The sequence below is a fragment of the Carcharodon carcharias genome, chromosome X (genome assembly GCF_017639515.1).
Source record: "Carcharodon carcharias isolate sCarCar2 chromosome X, sCarCar2.pri, whole genome shotgun sequence".
Classification (NCBI taxonomy): Eukaryota; Metazoa; Chordata; class Chondrichthyes; order Lamniformes; family Lamnidae; genus Carcharodon; species Carcharodon carcharias.
The window spans coordinates 27,489,632-27,512,131 of record NC_054507.1 but is presented as its reverse complement, the minus strand read 5'-3'; the positions used below and the strand labels follow the sequence as shown (position 1 = coordinate 27,512,131).

The 22,500-nt window shown below is 61.4% G+C and overlaps 1 protein-coding gene across 1 annotated transcript in view; it reads left to right on the top strand.

The window, feature by feature from the left end:
• The window catches only part of LOC121273234 (low-density lipoprotein receptor-related protein 1-like), a 428,870-nt gene that overhangs the window by 288,528 nt on the left and 117,842 nt on the right, over positions 1–22,500 (top strand). The window contains exons 43-46 of the mRNA XM_041180254.1: positions 13,381–13,570; positions 14,502–14,706; positions 16,487–16,679; positions 19,698–19,823. Of these exons, the coding sequence (XP_041036188.1) occupies positions 13,381–13,570; positions 14,502–14,706; positions 16,487–16,679; positions 19,698–19,823 (714 nt within the window). The remainder of the gene's footprint in view (positions 1–13,380; positions 13,571–14,501; positions 14,707–16,486; positions 16,680–19,697; positions 19,824–22,500) is intronic.

The window sequence follows — 22,500 nt, the reverse complement described above, 5'->3', positions numbered from 1 at the left end:
CCCCAATTTCCCTGCCCCCCCCCCCGTGCTCTCCCACCCCCTCCGCACCATCCTGAGCTGCACCACCCCCCCCCCTCCACCCACCCACCGGCCCTCGGAGATTCTGGAGGGTTTCCGCCCGGAGTTGCCAGGCGCGGTTGGCGGTGGCGGTGGGTTGGGTGGTGTGGGGGATCGCCGACAGGCCTGGTGGTCGCGCCACCCGCACCCCCCACCGGCAGCCTGGCCTCCCCCTCCCCCTCCCCGCCGGCGGCGCCCGCCAGCTGGAACATGAGCGCATAGGAGGGCAGCCAGCTGGCGGCAAAGGAGAGCACCAGGGCAGCCGTGGCGCGGGCCAGCCAGGCGTGGTGCCGGCCCCGCCGGGTCCCCCCCCCCCACCCCCGGCGCGCAGGCGGTGCAGGATCAGGCCGTACGTGCAGCCCACCAGGAGCAGCAGCCCGGCGAAACCAGCCAGGAAGAGGGCGGCGCTGTAGGCCGACGCGCCGGCCAGGAGCGCCAGGCAGCTGGCCACCGGCTCCGGCCTCAGCCGCCGGTAGACCAGCTGGGGGGTGGGGGGGGTGCGGCCAGGCCCAGGGCCAGCAGCCAGATGGCGGGCAGGGCCAGAGCGGCCGCCGGGCAACGCCGGCAGACCCCGCCCTTCCCCGGCACACCCGCCGGCGCCGCCAGCACCCGGTAGCGGTGGGCAGAGAGGGCGGCCAGGGTGAGGGCGCTGGCGGCCGAGCCGGCGGTGTCGGCGGAGCTGACCAGCCGGCACATGGGGCCGCCGAAGGCCCAGCGGGCGGCAGCCACCGAGGCCGCGGTGAAGGGCAGGCAGGCCAGCAGCAGGGCCGTCGGTGGCTGACAGGTTGAGCAGCACCAGGGCCACCAGGGCGTGGCCGCCCCTCCCCCCCCCCCCAAACCCCCGCCGCCAGGACCAGCACGTCCAGCAGGGGCACAGCCACCCGGCTGCCCGGCAGCAGCCGCTCACCGGCGCCGGCTGTGGAGTTGGCCACCCGCGAGGCCAAGCCCGGGCTCCAGCCACACGGGAAGGCCCACTCCCATCCCAGCATGGCGTCCGTCTCCCTCTCCCCGAGGCGTCCGTCTCCCTCTCCCCGGGCGTCCGTCTCCCCCTCTCTCCCCGAGGCGTTCGTCTCCCCCTCTCTCCCCGAGGCGTTCATCTCCCCCTCTCTCCCCGAGGCGTTCGTCTCCCCCTCTCTCCCCGAGGCGTTCGTCTCCCCCTCTCTCCCCGAGGCGTTCGTCTCCCCCTCTCTCCCCGAGGCGTCTGTCTCCCCCTCTCTCCCCGAGGCGTCCGTCTCCCCCTCTCTCCCCGAGGCGTCCGTCTCCCCCTCTCTCCCCGAGGCGTCCGTCTCCCCCTCTCTCCCCGAGGCGTCCGTCTCCCTCTCCCCGGGCGTCCGTCTCCCCCTCTCTCCCCGAGGCGTTCGTCTCCCCCTCTCTCCCCGAGGCGTCCGTCTCCCCCTCTCTCCCCGAGGCGTCCGTCTCCCCCTCTCTCCCCGAGGCGTCCGTCTCCCCCTCTCTCCCCGAGGCGTCCGTCTCCCCCTCTCTCCCCGAGGCGTCCGTCTCCCCCTCGCTCCCCGAGGCGTCCGTCTCCCCCTCTCTCCCCGAGGCGTCCGTCTCCCCCTCTCTCCCCGAGGCGTCCGTCTCCCCCTCTCTCCCCGAGGCGTCCGTCTCCCCCTCTCTCCCCGAGGCGTCCGTCTCCCCCTCTCTCCCCGAGGCGTCCGTCTCCCCCTCTCTCCCCGAGGCGTCCGTCTCCCCCTCTCTCCCCGAGGCGTCCGTCTCCCCCTCTCTCCCCGAGGCGTCCGTCTCCCCCTCTCTCCCCGAGGCGTCCGTCTCCCCCTCTCTCCCCGAGGCGTCCGTCTCCCCCTCTCTCCCCGAGGCGTCCGTCTCCCCCTCTCTCCCCGAGGCGTCCGTCTCCCCCTCTCTCCCCGAGGCGTCCGTCTCCCCCTCTCTCCCCGAGGCGTCCGTCTCCCCCTCTCTCCCCGAGGCGTCCGTCTCCCCCTCTCTCCCCGAGGCGTCCGTCTCCCCCTCTCTCCCCGAGGCGTCCGTCTCCCCCTCTCTCCCCGAGGCGTCCGTCTCCCCCTCTCTCCCCGAGGCGTCCGTCTCCCCCTCTCTCCCCGAGGCGTCCGTCTCCCCCTCTCTCCCCGAGGCGTGCGTCTCCCCTTCTCTCCCCGAGGCGTCCGTCTCCCCCTCTCTCCCCGAGGCGTCCGTCTCCCCCTCTCTCCCCGAGGCGTCCGTCTCCCCCTCTCTCCCCGAGGCGTCCGTCTCCCCCTCTCTCCCCGAGGCGTCCGTCTCCCCCTCTCTCCCCGAGGCGTCCGTCTCCCCCTCTCTCCCCGAGGCGTCCGTCTCCCCCTCTCTCCCCGAGGCGTCCGTCTCCCCCTCTCTCCCCGAGGCGTCCGTCTCCCCCTCTCTCCCCGAGGCGTCCGTCTCCCCCTCTCTCCCCGAGGCGTCCGTCTCCCCCTCTCTCCCCGAGGCGTCCGTCTCCCCCTCTCTCCCCGAGGCGTCCGTCTCCCCCTCTCTCCCCGAGGCGTCCGTCTCCCCCTCTCTCCCCGAGGCGTCCGTCTCCCCCTCTCTCCCCGAGGCGTCCGTCTCCCCCTCTCTCCCCGAGGCGTCCGTCACCCCTCTCTCCCCGAGGCGTCCGTCTCTCCCTCTCTCCCCGAGGCGTCCGTCTCCCCCTCTCTCCCCGAGGCGTCCGTCTCCCCCTCTCTCCCCGAGGCGTCCGTCTCCCCCTCTCTCCCCGAGGTGTTCGTCTCTCTCTCTCCCCGAGGTGTTCGTCTCTCTCTCTCCCCGAGGTGTTCGTCTCTCTCTCTCCCCGAGGTGTTCGTCTCTCTCTCTCCCCGAGGTGTTCGTCTCTCTCTCTCCCCGAGGTGTTCGTCTCTCTCTCTCCCCGAGGTGTTCGTCTCTCTCTCTCCCCGAGGTGTTCGTCTCTCTCTCTCCCCGAGGTGTTCGTCTCTCTCTCTCCCCGAGGTGTTCGTCTCTCTCTCTCCCCGAGGTGTTCGTCTCTCTCTCTCCCCGAGGTGTTCGTCTCTCTCTCTCCCCGAGGTGTTCGTCTCTCTCTCTCCCCGAGGTGTTCGTCTCTCTCTCTCCCCGAGGTGTTCGTCTCTCTCTCTCCCCGAGGTGTTCGTCTCTCTCTCTCTCCCCGAGGTGTTCGTCTCTCTCTCTCTCCCCGAGGTGTTCGTCTCTCTCTCTCTCCCCGAGGTGTTCGTCTCTCTCTCTCCCCGAGGTGTTCGTCTCTCTCTCTCCCCGAGGTGTTCGTCTCTCTCTCTCCCCGAGGTGTTCGTCTCTCTCTCTCCCCGAGGTGTTCGTCTCTCTCTCTCCCCGAGGTGTTCGTCTCTCTCTCTCCCCGAGGTGTTCGTCTCTCTCTCTCCCCGAGGTGTTCGTCTCTCTCTCTCCCCGAGGTGTTCGTCTCTCTCTCTCCCCGAGGTGTTCGTCTCTCTCTCTCCCCGAGGTGTTCGTCTCTCTCTCTCCCCGAGGTGTTCGTCTCTCTCTCTCCCCGAGGTGTTCGTCTCTCTCTCTCCCCGAGGTGTTCGTCTCTCTCTCTCTCTCTCTCTCTCTCTCTCTCTCTCTCCCTGAGGTGTCCGTCTCTCTCTCTCCCCGAGGCGTTTGTCTCTCTCTCTCTCTCTCTCTCTCTCCCCGAGGTGTCCGTCTCCCTCTCTCCCCAGGCGTTCGTCTCTCTCTCTCTCTCCCTCTCCCCCCGAGGCGTTCGTCTCTCTCTCTCTCACATGGAAGCAAGTCCCGGCCGGTCTCTCTCCCTCTCTCCTCAGGTGTTCGTCTCTCTATCTCTCCCTGAGGCGTTTGTCTCTCTCTCTATCTCTCCCTGAGGCGTTTGTCTCTCTCCCTCCCCCCGAGGCGTTCGTCTCTCTCCCTCTCCCCGAGGCGTTTGTCTCTCTCCCTCTCCCCGAGGCGTTTGTCTCTCTCCCTCTCCCCGAGGCGTTCGTCTCTCTCCCTCTCCCCGAGGCGTTCGTCTCTCTCCCTCTCCCCGAGGCGTTCGTCTCTCTCCCTCTCCCCGAGGCGTTCGTCTCTCTCCCTCTCCCCGAGGCGTTCGTCTCTCTCCCTCTCCCCGAGGCGTTCGTCTCTCTCCCTCTCCCCGAGGCGTTCGTCTCTCTCCCTCTCCCCGAGGCGTTCGTCTCTCTCCCTCTCCCCGAGGCGTTCGTCTCTCTCCCTCTCCCCGAGGCGTTCGTCTCTCTCCCTCTCCCCGAGGCGTTCGTCTCTCTCCCTCTCCCCGAGGCGTTCGTCTCTCTCCCTCTCCCCGAGGCGTTCGTCTCTCTCCCTCTCCCCGAGGCGTTCGTCTCTCTCCCTCTCCCCGAGGCGTTCGTCTCTCTCCCTCTCCCCGAGGCGTTCGTCTCTCTCCCTCTCCCCGAGGCGTTCGTCTCTCTCCCTCTCCCCGAGGCGTTCGTCTCTCTCCCTCTCCCCGAGGCGTTCGTCTCTCTCCCTCTCCCCGAGGCGTTCGTCTCTCTCCCTCTCCCCGAGGCGTTCGTCTCTCTCCCTCTCCCCGAGGCGTTCGTCTCTCTCCCTCTCCCCGAGGCGTTCGTCTCTCTCCCTCTCCCCGAGGCGTTCGTCTCTCTCCCTCTCCCCGAGGCGTTCGTCTCTCTCCCTCTCCCCGAGGCGTTCGTCTCTCTCCCTCTCCCCGAGGCGTTCGTCTCTCTCCCTCTCCCCGAGGCGTTCGTCTCTCTCCCTCTCCCCGAGGCGTTCGTCTCTCTCCCTCTCCCCGAGGCGTTCGTCTCTCTCCCTCTCCCCGAGGCGTTCGTCTCTCTCCCTCTCCCCGAGGCGTTCGTCTCTCTCCCTCTCCCCGAGGCGTCCGTCTCCCCCTCTCTCCCCGAGGCGTCCGTCTCCCCCTCTCTCCCCGAGGCGTCCGTCTCCCCCTCTCTCCCCGAGGCGTCCGTCTCCCCCTCTCTCCCCGAGGCGTCCGTCTCCCCCTCTCTCCCCGAGGCGTCCGTCTCCCCCTCTCTCCCCGAGGCGTCCGTCTCCCCCTCTCTCCCCGAGGCGTCCGTCTCCCCCTCTCTCCCCGAGGCGTCCGTCTCCCCCTCTCTCCCCGAGGCGTCCGTCTCCCCCTCTCTCCCCGAGGCGTCCGTCTCCCCCTCTCTCCCCGAGGCGTCCGTCTCCCCCTCTCTCCCCGAGGCGTCCGTCTCCCCCTCTCTCCCCGAGGCGTCCGTCTCCCCCTCTCTCCCCGAGGCGTCCGTCTCCCCCTCTCTCCCCGAGGCGTGCGTCTCCCCCTCTCTCCCCGAGGCGTCCGTCTCCCCCTCTCTCCCCGAGGCGTCCGTCTCCCCCTCTCTCCCCGAGGCGTCCGTCTCCCCCTCTCTCCCCGAGGCGTCCGTCTCCCCCTCTCTCCCCGAGGCGTCCGTCTCCCCCTCTCTCCCCGAGGCGTCCGTCTCCCCCTCTCTCCCCGAGGCGTCCGTCTCCCCCTCTCTCCCCGAGGCGTCCGTCTCCCCCTCTCTCCCCGAGGCGTCCGTCTCCCCCTCTCTCCCCGAGGCGTCCGTCTCCCCCTCTCTCCCCGAGGCGTCCGTCTCCCCCTCTCTCCCCGAGGCGTCCGTCTCCCCCTCTCTCCCCGAGGCGTCCGTCACCCCTCTCTCCCCGAGGCGTCCGTCTCCCCCTCTCTCCCCGAGGCGTCCGTCTCCCCCTCTCTCCCCGAGGCGTCCGTCTCCCCCTCTCTCCCCGAGGCGTCCGTCTCCCCCTCTCTCCCCGAGGCGTCCGTCTCCCCCTCTCTCCCCGAGGCGTCCGTCTCTCTCTCTCCCCGAGGCGTTCGTCTCTCTCTCTCCCCGAGGCGTTCGTCTCTCTCTCTCCCCGAGGCGTTCGTCTCTCTCTCTCCCCGAGGTGTTCGTCTCTCTCTCTCCCCGAGGTGTTCGTCTCTCTCTCTCCCCGAGGTGTTCGTCTCTCTCTCTCCCCGAGGTGTTCGTCTCTCTCTCTCCCCGAGGTGTTCGTCTCTCTCTCTCCCCGAGGTGTTCGTCTCTCTCTCTCCCCGAGGTGTTCGTCTCTCTCTCTCCCCGAGGTGTTCGTCTCTCTCTCTCCCCGAGGTGTTCGTCTCTCTCTCTCCCCGAGGTGTTCGTCTCTCTCTCTCCCCGAGGTGTTCGTCTCTCTCTCTCCCCGAGGTGTTCGTCTCTCTCTCTCCCCGAGGTGTTCGTCTCTCTCTCTCCCCGAGGTGTTCGTCTCTCTCTCTCCCCGAGGTGTTCGTCTCTCTCTCTCCCCGAGGTGTTCGTCTCTCTCTCTCTCCCCGAGGTGTTCGTCTCTCTCTCTCCCCGAGGTGTTCGTCTCTCTCTCTCCCCGAGGTGTTCGTCTCTCTCTCTCCCCGAGGTGTTCGTCTCTCTCTCTCCCCGAGGTGTTCGTCTCTCTCTCTCTCCCCGAGGTGTTCGTCTCTCTCTCTCTCCCCGAGGTGTTCGTCTCTCTCTCTCTCCCCGAGGTGTTCGTCTCTCTCTCTCCCCGAGGTGTTCGTCTCTCTCTCTCCCCGAGGTGTTCGTCTCTCTCTCTCCCCGAGGTGTTCGTCTCTCTCTCTCCCCGAGGTGTTCGTCTCTCTCTCTCCCCGAGGTGTTCGTCTCTCTCTCTCTCTCTCTCTCTCTCTCTCTCTCTCTCTCCCTGAGGTGTCCGTCTCCCTCTCTCCCCGAGGCGTTTGTCTCTCTCTCTCTCTCTCTCTCTCCCCGAGGTGTCCGTCTCCCTCTCTCCCCAGGCGTTCGTCTCTCTCTCTCTCTCTCCCTCTCCCCCCGAGGCGTTCGTCTCTCTCTCTCTCACATGGAAGCAAGTCCCGGCCGGTCTCTCTCCCTCTCTCCTCAGGTGTTCGTCTCTCTATCTCTCCCCAGGCGTTCGTCTCTCTCTCTATCTCTCCCTGAGGCGTTTGTCTCTCTCCCTCTCCCTGAGGCGTTTGTCTCTCTCCCTCTCCCCGAGGCGTTCGTCTCTCTCCCTCTCCCCGAGGCGTTCGTCTCTCTCCCTCTCCCCGAGGCGTTCGTCTCTCTCCCTCTCCCCGAGGCGTTCGTCTCTCTCCCTCTCCCCGAGGCGTTCGTCTCTCTCCCTCTCCCCGAGGCGTTCGTCTCTCTCCCTCTCCCCGAGGCGTTCGTCTCTCTCCCTCTCCCCGAGGCGTTCGTCTCTCTCCCTCTCCCCGAGGCGTTCGTCTCTCTCCCTCTCCCCGAGGCGTTCGTCTCTCTCCCTCTCCCCGAGGCGTTCGTCTCTCTCCCTCTCCCCGAGGCGTTCGTCTCTCTCCCTCTCCCCGAGGCGTTCGTCTCTCTCCCTCTCCCCGAGGCGTTCGTCTCTCTCCCTCTCCCCGAGGCGTTCGTCTCTCTCTCTCTCCCCGAGGCGTTCGTCTCTCTCTCTCTCCCCGAGGCGTTCGTCTCTCTCTCTCTCCCCGAGGCGTTCGTCTCTCTCTCTCTCTCCCCGAGGCGTTCGTCTCTCCCTCTCTCCCCAGGGTTTCGTCTCTCTCTCTCTCCCTGAGGCGTTCGTCTCTCTCTCTCCCTGAGGCGTTCGTCTCTCTCTCTCTCCCCAGGCGTTCGTCTCTCTCTCTCACATGGAAGCGAATCCCAGCTGGTCTCTCTCCCTCTCCCCAGGCGTTCGTCTCTCTCTCTCTCTCACGTGGAAGCGAGTCCCGGCCGGTGTCTCTCCCCCTCTCCCCAGGCGTTCGTCTCTCTCTCTCTCACGTGGAAGCGAATCCCAGCTGGTCTCTCTCCCTCTCCCCAGGCGTTCGTCTCTCTCTCTCTCTCACGTGGAAGCGAATCCCAGTTGGTCTCTCTCCCTCTCCCCAGGCGTTCGTCTCTCTCTCTCTCACGTGGAATTGAGTCCCGGCCGGTCTCTCTCCCTCTCTCCCGACGTGTTCGTCTCTCTCTCTCTCTCTCTCTCCCCCCAGGCGTTCGTCTCTCTCTCTCTCTGTCTCACATGGAAGCGAATCCCGGCCGATCTCTCTCTCTCTCTCTCCCCAGGTGTTCGACTCTCTCTCTGTCTCACGTGGAAATGAGTCCCGGCCGATCTCTCTCTCTCTCTCTCCCCAGGCGTTCGTCTCTCTCTCTCTCTCACATGGAAGCGAATTCCGGCCGGTGTCTCTCTCCCTCTCTCCCGAAGTGTTCGTCTCTCTCTCTCTCTCTCTGTCTCACGTGGAAGTGAGTCCCGGCCGGTCTCTGTCCCCCTCTCCCGAGGTGTGCGTCTCTCTCTCTCTCTCTCTGTCTCACGTGGAAGTGAGTCCCGGCCGGTCTCTGTCCCCCTCTCCCGAGGTGTGCGTCTCTCTCTCTCTCTCTCTCTCTCTCTCCCCAGGCGTTCGTCTCTCTTTCTCTCCCCAGGCGTTCGTCTCTCTTTCTCTCCCCAGGCGTTCGTCTCTCTTTCTCTCCCCAGGCGTTCGTCTCTCTTTCTCTCCCCAGGCGTTCGTCTCTCTTTCTCTCCCCAGGCGTTCGTCTCTCTTTCTCTCCCCAGGCGTTCGTCTCTCTTTCTCTCCCCAGGCGTTCGTCTCTCTTTCTCTCCCCAGGCGTTCGTCTCTCTTTCTCTCCCCAGGCGTTCGTCTCTCTTTCTCTCCCCAGGCGTTCGTCTCTCTCTCTCTCCCTGAGGCGTTCGTCTCTCTCTCTCTCTCTCCCTGAAGCGTTCGTCTCTCTCTCTCTCCCTGAGGCGTTCGTCTCTCTGTCTCTCTTTCTCTCCCTCTCTCCCCGAGATGTTCTTCTCTCTCTCTCTCTCACATGGAAGCAAATCCCAGCTGGTGTCTCTCCCTCTCTCCCCAGGCGTTCGTCTCTCTGTCTCTCTTTCTCTCCCTCTCTCCCCGAGATGTTCTTCTCTCTCTCTCTCTCACATGGAAGCGAATCCCAGCTGGTCTCTCTCCCTCTCCCCAGGCATTCGTCTCTCTCTCTCTCTCTCTCACGTGGAAGCGAGTCCCGGCCGGTGTCTCTCCCCCTCTCCCCAGGCGTTCGTCTCTCTCTCTCTCACGTGGAAGCGAATCCCAGCTGGTCTCTCTCCCTCTCCCCAGGCGTTCGTCTCTCTCTCTCTCTCTCACGTGGAAGCGAATCCCAGTTGGTCTCTCTCCCTCTCCCCAGGCGTTCGTCTCTCTCTCACGTGGAATTGAGTCCCGGCCGGTCTCTCTCCCTCTCTCCCGACGTGTTCGTCTCTCTCTCTCTCTCTCTCTCTCTCCCCCCAGGCGTTCGTCTCTCTCTCTCTCTGTCTCACATGGAAGCGAATCCCGGCCGATCTCTCTCTCTCTCTCCCCAGGCGTTCGACTCTCTCTCTGTCTCACGTGGAAATGAGTCCCGGCTGATCTCTCTCTCTCCCTCCCCAGGCGTTCGTCTCTCTCTCTCTCTCACATGGAAGCGAATTCCGGCCGGTGTCTCTCTCCCTCTCTCCCGAAGTGTTCGTCTCTCTCTCTCTCTCTCTCTCTGTCTCACGTGGAAGTGAGTCCCGGCCGGTCTCTGTCCCCCTCTCCCGAGGTGTGCGTCTCTCTCTCTCTCTCTCTCTCTCTCTCTCTCTCTCCCCAGGCGTTCGTCTCTCTTTCTCTCCCCAGGCGTTCGTCTCTCTTTCTCTCCCCAGGCGTTCGTCTCTCTTTCTCTCCCCAGGCGTTCGTCTCTCTCTCTCTCCCTGAGGCGTTCGTCTCTCTCTCTCTCTCTCCCTGAAGCGTTTGTCTCTCTCTCTCTCCCTGAGGCGTTCGTCTCTCTGTCTCTCTTTCTCTCCCTCTCTCCCGGAGATGTTCTTCTCTCTCTCTCTCTCTCACATGGAAGCAAATCCCAGCTGGTCTCTCTCCCTCTCTCCCCAGGCGTTCGTCTCTCTGTCTCTCTTTCTCTCCCTCTCTCCCCGAGATGTTCTTCTCTCTCTCTCTCTCACATGGAAGCGAATCCCAGCTGGTCTCTCTCCCTCTCCCCAGGCATTCGTCTCTCTCTCTCTCTCTCACGTGGAAGCGAGTCCCGGCCGGTGTCTCTCCCCCTCTCCCCAGGCGTTCGTCTCTCTCTCTCTCTCACGTGGAAGCGAATCCCAGCTGGTCTCTCTCCCTCTCCCCAGGCGTTCGTCTCTCTCTCTCTCTCTCTCTCACGTGGAAGCGAATCCCAGTTGGTCTCTCTCCCTCTCCCCAGGCGTTCGTCTCTCTCTCTCTCACGTGGAATTGAGTCCCGGCTGGTCTCTCTCCCTCTCTCCCGAAGTGTTCGTCTCTCTCTCTCTCTCTCTGTCTCACATGGAAGTGAGTCCCAGCCGGTCTCTGTCCCCCTCTCCCGAGGTGTGCGTCTCTCTCTCTCTCTCTCTCTCCCCAGGCGTTCGTCTCTCTCTCTCTCTCTCTCTCAAGTGGAAGCGAGTCCCGGCCGGTCTCTCTCTCTCTCTCTCTCTGTGTCTCTCCCGCTCTCCCGGTCGCTCGATCACGTACCCTGCTGGGTGTTTCAGCCCCAGCTGCGCTAGGTGCCAGTGGAAGGGTGGAAGTGCCAGTTCCTGGTGCTCCCGACAGCATCAGGAAGGGAAACCCGTAATCTCCAGCTTCGCAACGCCCCAGATGCTGATTTGACATTTTTATGAGCCCTGGTGTTTGGCATTTCGTTATTCATTGATCTCCCCCGACATGAGGAAGCTGCAGGAGCTTCCCTCGTCACCCAGAGGGAGCGGAATTGGTTTTCAAATCCCTCCTCGTCCTCCCTCCCTATCTCTGTAACCTCCCCTCCGTTCCCTACACCCCTCCCTATCTCTGTAACCTCCTCCAGCCCCTACACCCCTCCCTATATCTGTAACCTCCTCCAGCCCCTACACCCCTCCCTATCTCTATAACCTCCTCCAGCCCCTACACCCCTCCCTATCTCTGTAACCTCCTCCAGTCCCCTACAACCCTCCCTATCTCTGTAACCTCCTCCAGCCCCTACAACCCTCCCTATCTCTGTAACCTCATGCAGTCCCCTACAAACCACCCCCGCACCCCCCCCCACCACGCCCTATCCCTGGAGGTGACCTGTTTGCTTTAGCTCAGGGCTGTGTTTGCCGTGTGCAGTGAGGAGCAGAATCCCGAGCTGTTCCCCCTCCCTGCGCTCAGAGGTCCCTGGCCTCGGTGTAAATGTGTACTTAGCAGGCGTTGTTCATCGTCAGGATGAGCCTGAAGTAGTTTTAATGGACCTGATAACGGCAGCAGCGGCTGCTGCTCTTTCAGACCGGCCTGTTACAAACCAACCCGCAGTTCATCTGCGCTGACCCCTACTCCTGCCCGCTCTGAGGCGGTGAGCGCGGCACCGTCTGAGTTTGGGGAAGCAATTCCTGCTGCCGTTTACAGGGGGCGCTGGTGAGACTGTGCCTGGGGGAGCTGTGCCCAGTTTTTCCACTCTACTAACCACCCCCCCCCCCACCCCACCCCACCAATCCTTAAGGAAGGACACAGTTGCCCTTGGAAGGTGCACGGAGAAGGTCCAGGAGACTGACTCCCGGGATGAGAGGGATCGCCGTACCCGGGAGAGCGGGCCGATCTTCTCCGGCGTTCAGGAGAACGAGAGGCTATCCTGCCAACGGGTCTGAAATTCTGAAAGGGTTTGGGCGGGTTGCATGCCGAGAATCTCTCTCCCCGCCCCAGTTGGAGAGTTTATAATGCGGGGTGGGTGCGTTGTGGGGGTTGGGTGACAGTCACAGGATCAGGGCTCGGCCATTTCGGACTGAGACGGTCGGCCGGCGGGGGGAGCGATTTCTTCACTCGGGAGATGTTGGTGAATCTTTGGAATTCTCTACCCCGGTGGATGCCCCGTTGACGAGTATATCCGGGACTGCGAGAGTGATAGATTATCGGGCGCCGAGGGAATCGAGGTGATAGGGCGGTGAAAGTGGAGTCTTGGTAGGAGATCAGCCGCGATCTTATCGGATGGGACGGGGGGAGCAGGCTGGAGGGGAAGAACGGCTCCCTCCTGCTCGGTGTCATCTTCAACACCTTGGGCCTTACTTGGAACATATGACTGTGCGGATTAGCAGCAGGGGCAGGCCACTCGGCCCCTCGAGCCTGCTCCGCCATTCAGTCAGGTCGTGGCGGATCCGATTGTAACCTCAACCCCACATTCCCGCCTCCCTCCAGTAACCCAACACCCCCACCTTGTCAATCAGGAATCCATCCACCTCGGCCTTGAAAACATTCAGAGACTCTGCTCCCACCGCCTTTCGAGGAAGAGAGTTCCAGAGAGTCACCCCCACCCCCCTCGGAGGGAGAAAACATTTCTCCTCGTCTCTGTCCTCAATGGGCGACCCCCTTATTTTTAAACAGTGACCCCCCCCTGTTCTAGATTCTCCCACAAGAGGAAACATCTTCTCCGCACCCACCCTGTCGAGACCCCCCTCAGGATCTTATAGGTTTCGATCGAGTCGCCTCTCACTCTTCTAAACTCCAGCGGATACAAGCCCAGCCTGTCCGACCTTTCCTGATGAGACAACCCGCCCGTTCCAGGCGTTAGTCTGGTTAAACCTTCTCTGAACGGCTTCCAACGCGTTTACACCCTCCCTTAAATAAGGAGACCAGTGCTGTACACAGTGCTCCAGATGTGGTCTCACCAGTGCCCTGTACAACTGAAGTATAACCTCCCTACATCTGTAATCAATCCCCTCCCAATAAACACTAACATCCTATTAGTTTCCCTAATTACCTGCTGTACCTGCATTACTAACCTTTTGTGATTCATGCACTAGGACACCCAGATCCCTCTGCACCTCAGAGCTCTGCAACATCTCTCCCCATTTTATCCTTCCTGCCCAAAGTGGACTATTTTTCCGTGTGTGGTTCTGCTCGCCAGCCTATGAAGGCACTGGCAAAGGTCCAGAACAAACAGTTAACAAGGATGATGCTAGATGCACGAGCTTATCCCTGCCAGGAAAGACTGAACAGGCTTGGGGCTCTTCTCTCCAGACAAGAGAAGGCTGAGGGGGTGACCCGATCGAGGACTTTAAAATCACGAAGGGTGGGGGGGGGGTTTGGGTAGAGTAGAGAGGGAGAGACTGTTTCCAGTGGTGGGAGGGTCAGTAACCAGAGGGGGACACAGATTGAAGAGAATCGGTAACAGAACCAGAGGGTGGGGTGGGGGGGAGATGAGGAGAATTATTTTTTATAAACACAGCGAGTTGTTGCGATCTGGAAGGCGCTGCCTGAAAGGGCGGTGGAAGCAGATTCAATAGGAACTTTCCAAAGTGGGGGGGGGTGGGATCGGAAAAATAGTCGAAGGGGGAAAGGTTTGCAGGGATATGACGGAGCGGGGGTGAGAGTGGGGACTAATTGGATTGATCTTACAATGGGCCGAGTGGCTTTATCCTTGTGCTGTGTTAGCGTTGTCCAAAATACTTTAAGGGGAAAGATTGCAGGGAGATGGGGGCGGGTAGGTGGGGTGGGGGAGAGTGGGGACGAACTGGGTAGATGTTAAAAGGGGACAGCATGGACAGGATGGGCCGATGTTATACTGCGAGGTGGCTCTGTGAATGACCCCCCCCCCACCTTCGTCCTGCTGCTTGTGTTGACAGATGTCGGATCGGTCGAGGGCCTTGCCTACCACCGGGCCTGGGACGCTTTGTACTGGACTAGCTACACCACCTCCACCATCACCCGCCACAGCATAGACCAGAGTCGCCAGGGGGCGTTCGAGCGAGAGACCGTGGTCACCATGTCGGGGGAAGACCACCCCCGGGCGTTCGTCCTGGACGAGTGCCTCAAGTAAGAGCGGCGCTGGCGCAGATGCTCGAGCGACCGGGACAGGAGGAGGCCCCTCTCCCCCCTCCTCGAGCCTGTGACACAGGAGCAGGAGGAGGCCATTCAGCTCCCAACCTCCTCGAGGTTACAGAGATAGGGAGGGGTGTAGGGGCTGGAGGAGGTTACAGGGATAGGGAGGGTTGTAGGGGTGGAGGAGGTTACAGAGATAGGGAGGGGTGTAGGGGCTGGAGGAGGTTACAGAGATAGGGAGGGGTGTAGGGGGCTGGAGGAGGTTACAGAGATAGGGAGGGTTGTAGGGGCTGGAGGAGGTTACAGAGATAGGGAGGGGTGTAGGGGCTGGAGGAGGTTACAGAGATAGGGAGGCTTGTAGGGGCTGGAGGAGGTTACAGAGATAGGGAGGCGTGTAGGGGCTGGAGGAGGTTACAGAGATAGGGAGGGGTGTAGGGGTGGAGGACGTTACAGAGATAGGGAGGGTTGTAGGGTCTGGAGGAGGTTACAGAGATAGGGAGGGTTGTAGGGGTGGAGGAGGTTACAGAGATAGGGAGGGTGTAGGGGCTGGGGGAGGTTACAGAGATAGGGAGGGGTGTAGGGTCTGGAGGAGGTTACAGAGATATGGAGGGGTGTAGGGGGCTGGAGGAGGTTACAGAGATAGGGAGGGGTGTAGGGGGCTGGAGGAAGTTACAGAGATAGGGAGGGGTGTAGGGGCTGGAGGAGGTTACAGAGATAGGGAGGGGTGTAGGGGTTGGAGGAGGTTACAGAGATAGGGAGGGCTGTAGGGGCTGGAGGAGATTACAGAGATAGGGAGGGGTGTAGGGGCTGGAGGAGGTTACAGAGATAGGGAGGGGTGTAGGGGCTGGAGGAGGTTACAGAGATTGGGAGGGGTATAATTCAGTGAAACTTCAGGTATAATGTGAGCCTCATCTTCCTCCCTCAGCCTGATGTTCTGGACGAACTGGAACGAGGAGCACCCCAGCATCATGAGGTCGACGCTGATCGGCTCCAGCGTCTTTGTGATCATCGGCACTGACATCCGCACCCCCAACGGCCTGGCCATCGACCACCAGGCTGAGAAACTCTACTTCTCGGACGCCACACTCGACAAGATCGAGAGGTGTGAGTACGACGGCTCCAACAGGCAGGTGAGTGGCTGAACCCCTACTCTCCCTCGCTCCCCGGGGAGGGACAGCTGGCCGGAGCGGGGTGGACAGGAGGTCCGAGGGCTTCCCCAGACCACACGCTCCACCCCAGAGCTGAAACCTCCCCCCCCCACCACCACCACCACCCTCGCCTGACAAACCTCAGGGCAGCACATCGGGGCTGGTCAGTGAGTTCGGGCTGTGACAGGCGACTGCGGTCAGAGGGATGGAATCTCACCACCCAGGAACAGGCCATTCGGCCCGTCTGCTCCTGACCAGTGTTTCTGCTCCTTTCCACCCCCTCCCTTCCCTCACCCCATCACCACGTCCTTCTCTTCCTTGCTCCATCAGTGTCTGCAGGACAGCGGGCTATGAGTCTTTGACGAGGAATAGAATGGAATAATAGATCGTGTTACACTCGCGTCAAACCTCAGTTAGACCACACTCGGAGCACTGTGCACAGTTCCAGTCTCCATATCCCTGGGTTAGACCACACTCGGAGCACTGTGCACAGTTCCAGTCTCCGTATCCCTGGGTTAGACCACACTTGGAGCACTGTGCACAGTTCCGGTCTCCGTATCCCTGGGTTAGACCACACTCGGAGCACTGTGCACAGTTCCGGTCTCCGTATCCCTGGGTTAGGCCACACTCGGAGCACTGTGCACAGTTCCGGTCTCCGTATCCCTGGGTTAGACCACACTCGGAGCACTGTGCACAGTTCCGGTCTCCGTATCCCTCGGCTAGACCACACCTGGAGCACTGTGCACAGTTCCGGTCTCCGTATCCCTGGGTTAGACCACACCTGGAGCATTGTGCACAGTTCTGGTCTCCGTATACCTCAGTTAGACCACACTTGGAGCACTAGCAACCAGAACTATGTTACAAAAGTATATAGAGATACTGGATATGGTGAAATAGGATTTACTAGAATTATACCAGAACTGAGCAGTTTATAACCATAAGGACTTAACAGACTGGGGCTCTTTCTCTAGAAAAGGGAAGGCTGAGGGGGTGACGTGGTTGAGGTCTTTAAAATTACAAAAGGGTGTCGATTGGGGATACGGAGAGAAGATCTTTCCACTGTGGGGGAGGCAGGAAAGAGACTGGAACTCATGGGGCCATCTCTATATAAGACAGTCACTAATAAATCCAATCAGGGGAATTCAGGAGAAACTTCTTTACCCAGAGAGCGGGGAGAATGTGGGACTCGCTCCCATGGGGAGTGGGGAGAATGTGGGACTCGCTCCCGCGGGGAGAATGTGGGACTCGCTCCCGCGGGGAGAATGTGGGACTCGCTCCCGCGGGGAGAATGTGGGACTCGCTCCCGCGGGGAGAATGTGGGACTCGCTCCCACGGGGAGTGGGGAGAATGTCGGACTCGCTCCCGCATGGAGAATGTGGGACTCGCTCCCATGGGGAGTGGGGAGAATGTGGGACTCGCTCCCGCGGGGAGAATGTGGGACTCGCTCCCGCGGGGAGAATGTGGGACTCGCTCCCGCGGGGAGAATGTGGGACTCGCTCCCACGGGGAGAATGTGGGACTCGCTCCCACGGGGAGTGGGGAGAATGTCGGACTCGCTCCCGCGGGGAGAATGTGGGACTCGCTCCCACGGGGAGTGGGGAGAATGTCGGACTCGCTCCCGCGGGGAGAACGTGGGAGCGAGTCCCGCATTCTCCCCGTGGTCAAGGAGTGATGCGGAGCACATGCGCCGGTGCAGACTCGCTGTTCAATGCTGACCCCACCCCCACCCCCTCTTTCACCTCCTCCTGCCCCCCACCCACCAGGTCATCCTGAAGTCGGAGCCGGTCCACTCCTTCGGCCTCGCCGTCTACGGTGATTACATCTTCTGGACCGACTGGGTGCGGAGAGCTGTGCTGCGGGCCGACAAGTACACCGGGGGGCACCTCAGGGTGCTGCGTGCCGACATCCCACAGCAGCCGATGGGCATCATCGCCGTGGCCAACGACACCAACAACTGTGAGTAGCTGAGCGACTCGGGGAGGGTGCGCTGGGGGCCAGCAGGGGAACCAGGGGCAGAGAAAGCGAGATCCGCGTCGAGTTTCACAGCACAGGAACAGGCCATTCGGCCCATCTGCTCCGCACCAGCCTCCCCCCACCTCCCCCCCACCACCCCCCCCCACCTCTCCAACCGCCCGACTTCATCTCACCCCCATCACCATATCCTTCTATTCCTTTCGCCCTCCTGTGTTTATCCAACTTCCCCCCCCCACTTCAATACATCGACACTATTCGCCTCAACCACTCCCCGCGGGAGCGAGTCCCACATTCTCCCCACTCCCCGCGGGAGCGAGTCCCACATTCAGCCCCTCCTCCTCTAGCCTGTTACACAGGAACAGGAGGAGGCCATTCAGCCCCCTCTCCTCGAGCCTGTTACACAGGAACAGGAGGAGGCCATTCAGCCCCTCCTCCTCGAGTCTGTTACACAGGAACAGGAGGAGGCCATTCAGCCCCCTCTCCTCGAGCCTGTTACACAGGAACAGGAGGAGGCCATTCAGCCCCTCCTCCTCCTCGAGCCTGTTACACAGGAACAGGAGGAGGCCATTCAGCCCCTCTCAAGCCTCATACAGGAACAGGAGGAGGCCATTCAGCCCCCTCCTCGAGCCTATTACACGGGAACAGGAGGAGCCCATTCAACCCCTACCCCCCCCCTTACCCAGCAAAAACCTATGAACCTCTGTATTGAAATCCCCAATTGACCCCCAACCTCGACAGCATTTTTTTTGGGGGGGGGGGGGGGGGTGCGGGGGTGGCGGCGCGGTGGTGGCGGTTTGAGGGGAGCGGTGTTGGGAGGCCAAGCCAAGCGGGTTCCAGCTTCCCGCTCCCCTCTCTGTGCGAGGAGGAGCTTCCTGTCGTCACTCCTGAACGGCCTGGCTCCCAATTTTAAGGCCCTTCCCCCCTCTCGCTCTGGACTCTTCCTCCCCTCCCCAGACCTCCCTCTCCCCGCCCAGAGGAACGAGCTTCTCCCTGTCGGACCTTTACTCACCTCAAACCCCTGGGTGTGTGTGTGTGTGTGTGTGTGTGTGTGTGTGTCTGTGTGTGTGTCTGTGTGTGTGTCTGTGTGTGTGTCTGTGTGTGTGTCTGTGTGTGTGTGTGTGTGTGTGTGTCTGTCTGTGTCTGTGTGTGTGTGTCTGTGTGTGTCTGTGTGTGTCTGTGTGTGTGTGTCTGTGTGTGTGTGTGTCTGTGTGTCTGTGTGTCTGTGTGTGTGTGTCTGTGTGTGTCTGTGTGTGTCTGTGTGTGTCTGTGTGTGTCTGTGTGTGTCTGTGTGTGTGTGTGTCTGTGTGTGTGTGTGTCTGTGTGTGTGTGTGTCTGTGTGTGTGTGTCTGTGTGTGTGTGTCTGTGTGTGTGTCTGTGTGTGTGTCTGTGTGTGTGTCTGTGTAGGTCTGGAGTCACGTGTAGGGCCAGACCAGGGTAAAGACGGTAGATTTCCGCTCCCCCCCACCCCCCACCAAAGGGGATGGGTCTTTACCACAATCAATGATCGTCGTCACGGTCACCGTGACTGAGACCCGCTCTCGATTCCCAATTTTATCAATCGAATTTAAATTTCCGCCAGCGGCCGTGTGTGGGATATGAACCCGTGTCCGTCCCACCACCCCCCACACCCCCGCAGCCCCCCCCAACGCCCAGGGAGATTCCCACGCTCGTGAGTTAATCGCCGTTGTGATGCAGGACCTTTACTTTTGTGAAGTAACGCAGAGCTAGCACTCTCAGTCTAACACTGTAGTCAACCATTTGTCTGCTCTTCTGTCTCTCATTGCTGCGTACCAGTGATCTTCCAACCCAGTACTCTCATGGTCATGTTCAACCTCTGCATGTTAACCATTGCTCTCCATCAGGTATGTGTGTGTTCCACCTTCCGTTTGACCTTCTCTGTCCAGTGGGGTCTGGGGTGGATCGGGGCTGTGTTGGGGCGGGGGGGGTGCGGTAGGAGAGGGGTAATGCATGGGAAACCCCATTCTCAAAGGCTGCTCCTTGCTGCTCACGTCCCTCCCTGTCTCTGTTTCCCCCTCTCCAGCCCCTCTACAACCCTCCCTGTCTCTGCAACCCCCTCTCCAGCCCTCTACAACCCTCCTTATCTCTGTAACCTCCTCCAGCCCATACACCCCTCCCTATCTCTGTAACCTCCTCCAGCCCCTACAACCCTCCCTATCTCTGTAACCTCCTCCAGTCCCTACACCCCTCCCTATCTCTGTAACCTCCTCCAGTCCCCTACAACCCTCCCTATCTCTGTAACCTTCTCCAAGTCCCCCTCCCTCTCTCTGTCTCTCTCTCTGTCTCTCTCTCTGTCTCTCTCTCTGTCTCTCTCTCTGTCTCTCTCTCTCTCTGTCTCTCTCTCTCTCTCTCTCTGTCTCTCTCTCTCTCTCTGTCTCTCTCGCTCTGTCTCTCTCGCTCTGTCTCGTCTCTCGCTCTGTCTCGTCTCTCGCTCTGTCTCGTCTCTCGCTCTGTCTCGTCTCTCGCTCTGTCTCGTCTCTCGCTCTGTCTCGTCTCTCGCTCTGTCTCGTCTCTCGCTCTGTCTCGTCTCTCGCTCTGTCTCGTCTCTCGCTCTGTCTCGTCTCTCGCTCTGTCTCGTCTCTCGCTCTGTCTCGTCTCTCGCTCTGTCTCGTCTCTCGCTCTGTCTCGTCTCTCGCTCTGTCTCGTCTCTCGCTCTGTCTCGTCTCTCTGTCTTTCCCTTCCTCCTGTGAGACTTCTTAAACTAACCCCCCTGACTAATCTGCTCCGCTGTTCCCCCCCCCCCCCCCGCCGCTAACATCTCCTTGTGTGCCTCAGGGTCAGACTGCATCGTTCCCTGGGAATGTTGTGCTAAGCCAACGACGTCAATTGCCCATCCCACCGGCTCCCTCGTTTTCCCTTTCTTATTCCGACTCTTCCCTGCCCCAGGAGTGTCGGCGGGTGAAAGGAAAAATGCCTCCGGATAAGCTGTCCTAATGCGTGTCTGTGTTTCTCCTTCAAACCTCCCCCCCCACCCCCCCGCAGGCAAACTATCCCCCTGCAAGGTGATGAACGGAGGGTGCCAGGACCTGTGCCTCCTCACTCCGGAGGGACGGGTCAACTGCTCGTGCCGCGGGGTCCGGACCCTGCTCAACGACTTCACGTGTAGCGGTGAGTGTCGGCCGCGTCCGTTCGGTATCAAACGTCAGCCGCAGGATCGTGCGCGCACCCCCCCTCCCCCTCCCCTCCCCCGCACCCCCACTGCTCCAACAGCCCCTCCCACCCCCCCCCCCACTCTCCCGCTGAGGCTGACCGCCGCTCGCTGTATCGCCTGAACGGAGAGAGACTGCAGAACCGCTGCGGTACCGAGGGATCTGGGCGTCCCGGTGCATGAGCCACGCAAGGTTCGGAACCTCGGTCTTCGTCGCATGGGGTGGGGGTTTGCGACGGGGGGAGGAGTTCGTTCCTCCTTGACTTTGCAGCAGTTCGATACATCTGAGTTTCAGGGGGGTAGGGGTAGATGCTGAGGGGCTGTTTCCCCCTTGTGGGAGAGTCTAGGACCAGAGGACATAATCTCAGAGTAAGGGGGTCGTCCATTTAAGACAGAGACGAGGAGGAATTCCTTCTCTCAGAGGGTGGTCAGTCTGTGGGACTCTTTACCGCAGAGGGCTGGAGAGGCTGGGTCCTTAAGTATATTCAAGGCCGAGACAGACAGATTTTTAATCAGTCCGGGAATCAAGGGGTTATGGGGAAGAGGCAGGAAAGTGGAGCTGAGGGTTATCCACGATCTCGTTGAATGGCGGAGCAGACTCGATTAGCCAAATGGCCAGCTTCTGCTCCTCCGTCTTATGGTCAATTGGGAGTCAATCGCATCGTGTGTGTGTGTGTGTGGGTGGGTGGGTAGGAGGGGTCTGGAGTCACGTGTAGGGCCAGACGGGGTAAGGATGGCAGATTCCACACCCCCCCCCCCAACACTCCCCGTAAAGGGGACGTTAACGAACCAGACGGGTCTTTGTGACGATCGATGATCGTCGTCACGGTCACCGTGACTGAGACTGGCTCTCGATTCCAGACTTTGCCGATCGAATTTTAAACTCCACCAGCGGCCGTGGTGGGATTTGAACCTGTGTCCACCACCCACCCCCTCAGCCCCACACCCAACACCCAGAGCATTCGCCTGGGCCTCTGGATAACTCTGCCAGTGACTTTACCGCTGCGTCACCACTTCCCCTTAAGGGAGGGTGGGACGTACTGGCATTGGAGGCCGTTCGGAGAAGGTTCATTCGGCTGATCCCTGGGACGAAGAGGTGGGGGGGGGTTTGTCTCACGGGGAAAGGTTGAGCAGGTTGGGCCCTGGACCCGTTGGGAGTTTGGAAGAACGAGAGGTGGTCACCGATGCCCAGTTGAAACTCTGCCCCCGTGAAATCGACCTGAAGGCCGCAGGCGGAGTACTAACCTGGATCCCGACACGTTCCCTCCATCGTGGATTCGTTCTCAGAATTCAGCGTTGTGTCTGCCTACCTCCTACTGACGGACCCCCATCTCCCGGTGGCTCTGGGCCAAAAATCCGAAGCTTTGACGAGAGCTGACCGGAATTAAGATAACGTTCCCGGGGTCGATGACATGCTCTGTTCTCCTCCTCTCCGGGGACACAGCCTAGAGAGGCAGGGCCAACAAGGGTTGCTGTTTTGGGGGTGTTTTGCGGTGAGGGGCTGAGTAAATCGGGTCCATTTTTCTCTGGGGGTTTAGAAGAACGACAGGGGGATCTCGTCGAAACCCGCAAGACTCTGAAGGGGTCCGTGCTGCTGGTCTAAAGCGCGGGGAGGGGGTGGGGGGTGGGGGGACACACGGTCTCAGGATAAGGGGACGATCATTTGGGACCGAGATGAGGAACTTTTTTCACTCCAAGGGTGGCGAATCTGCGGACGCTCCATTGTCGAATACGTTTAAAGCTGGGGCGGACGGGTTTTTCGGGGGGGGTGGGGTCTCGGGGAATACGGGGAGCGGAGCGGGGAAAGTGGAGTCGAAGCCCGAGATCAGCCGGGACGGTATTGAGTGGCGGAGCAGGCTCGATGGGCCGAATGGTCTACCACCGCGCCCCCCCCCCCAGTTCCTATTTCTTGCTGCCTGGTGTTCATCGCGGGAACAGATATTAAGTTCGACTGGCCGTGCGGTCTACTCTTGCTCCTATTTTTCGTGATCTCCTGCTCCCTCAGCTGCCCGTTGCGTTTGACCTGTTTATGAGCAGTCTTGGACAGGCCTACAGAAATCCTGACAAGCCGTGGGTAAACTTAGAATACGGACACCTCAAGGCTGCTGAAGATGCAGACCACCTGGGGGGGTCAGTGTGACATCTCCGGCTGCACGGGAAAGTATGTGTAGTCTCTATTTATACCCACTTCTGAGTATACCCATAAAACTGCCAATTTAAACAACACAAACAAGGGGATGGCCCCTCAAAGTGACCGTGCAACTAAGAACACAATCTCGAAGGAAGCTCATCTAACTCAAATCGAAATGTGGCGCTGAGTGGGGGTGGATAATGGGGGGGTCCACGATGCCCCCCATCCTCGCCGACGGTGCCCATCGGTCGCAGAAGACCTCGATCGTGCCGGCAGACACTGCCTGCCCCCACCCCAGGGACAGCTGGCTGGGGAAGAAGGGCGGACAGTCGGGTTGGATGACCCCCAGCCGCCCCCCCCGCAGCCATCCGCCCTCTGCCTGGACCTGTTTGTGACCGGCTAGGCCAGGCCCTCCAAGCTCTGACACCCTGGGTAAACGGAGAATGCGGACACCTCGCTGGATATACAGGCGACCTGGGGGCGGCTGTAACATCTTCAGCTGCTCG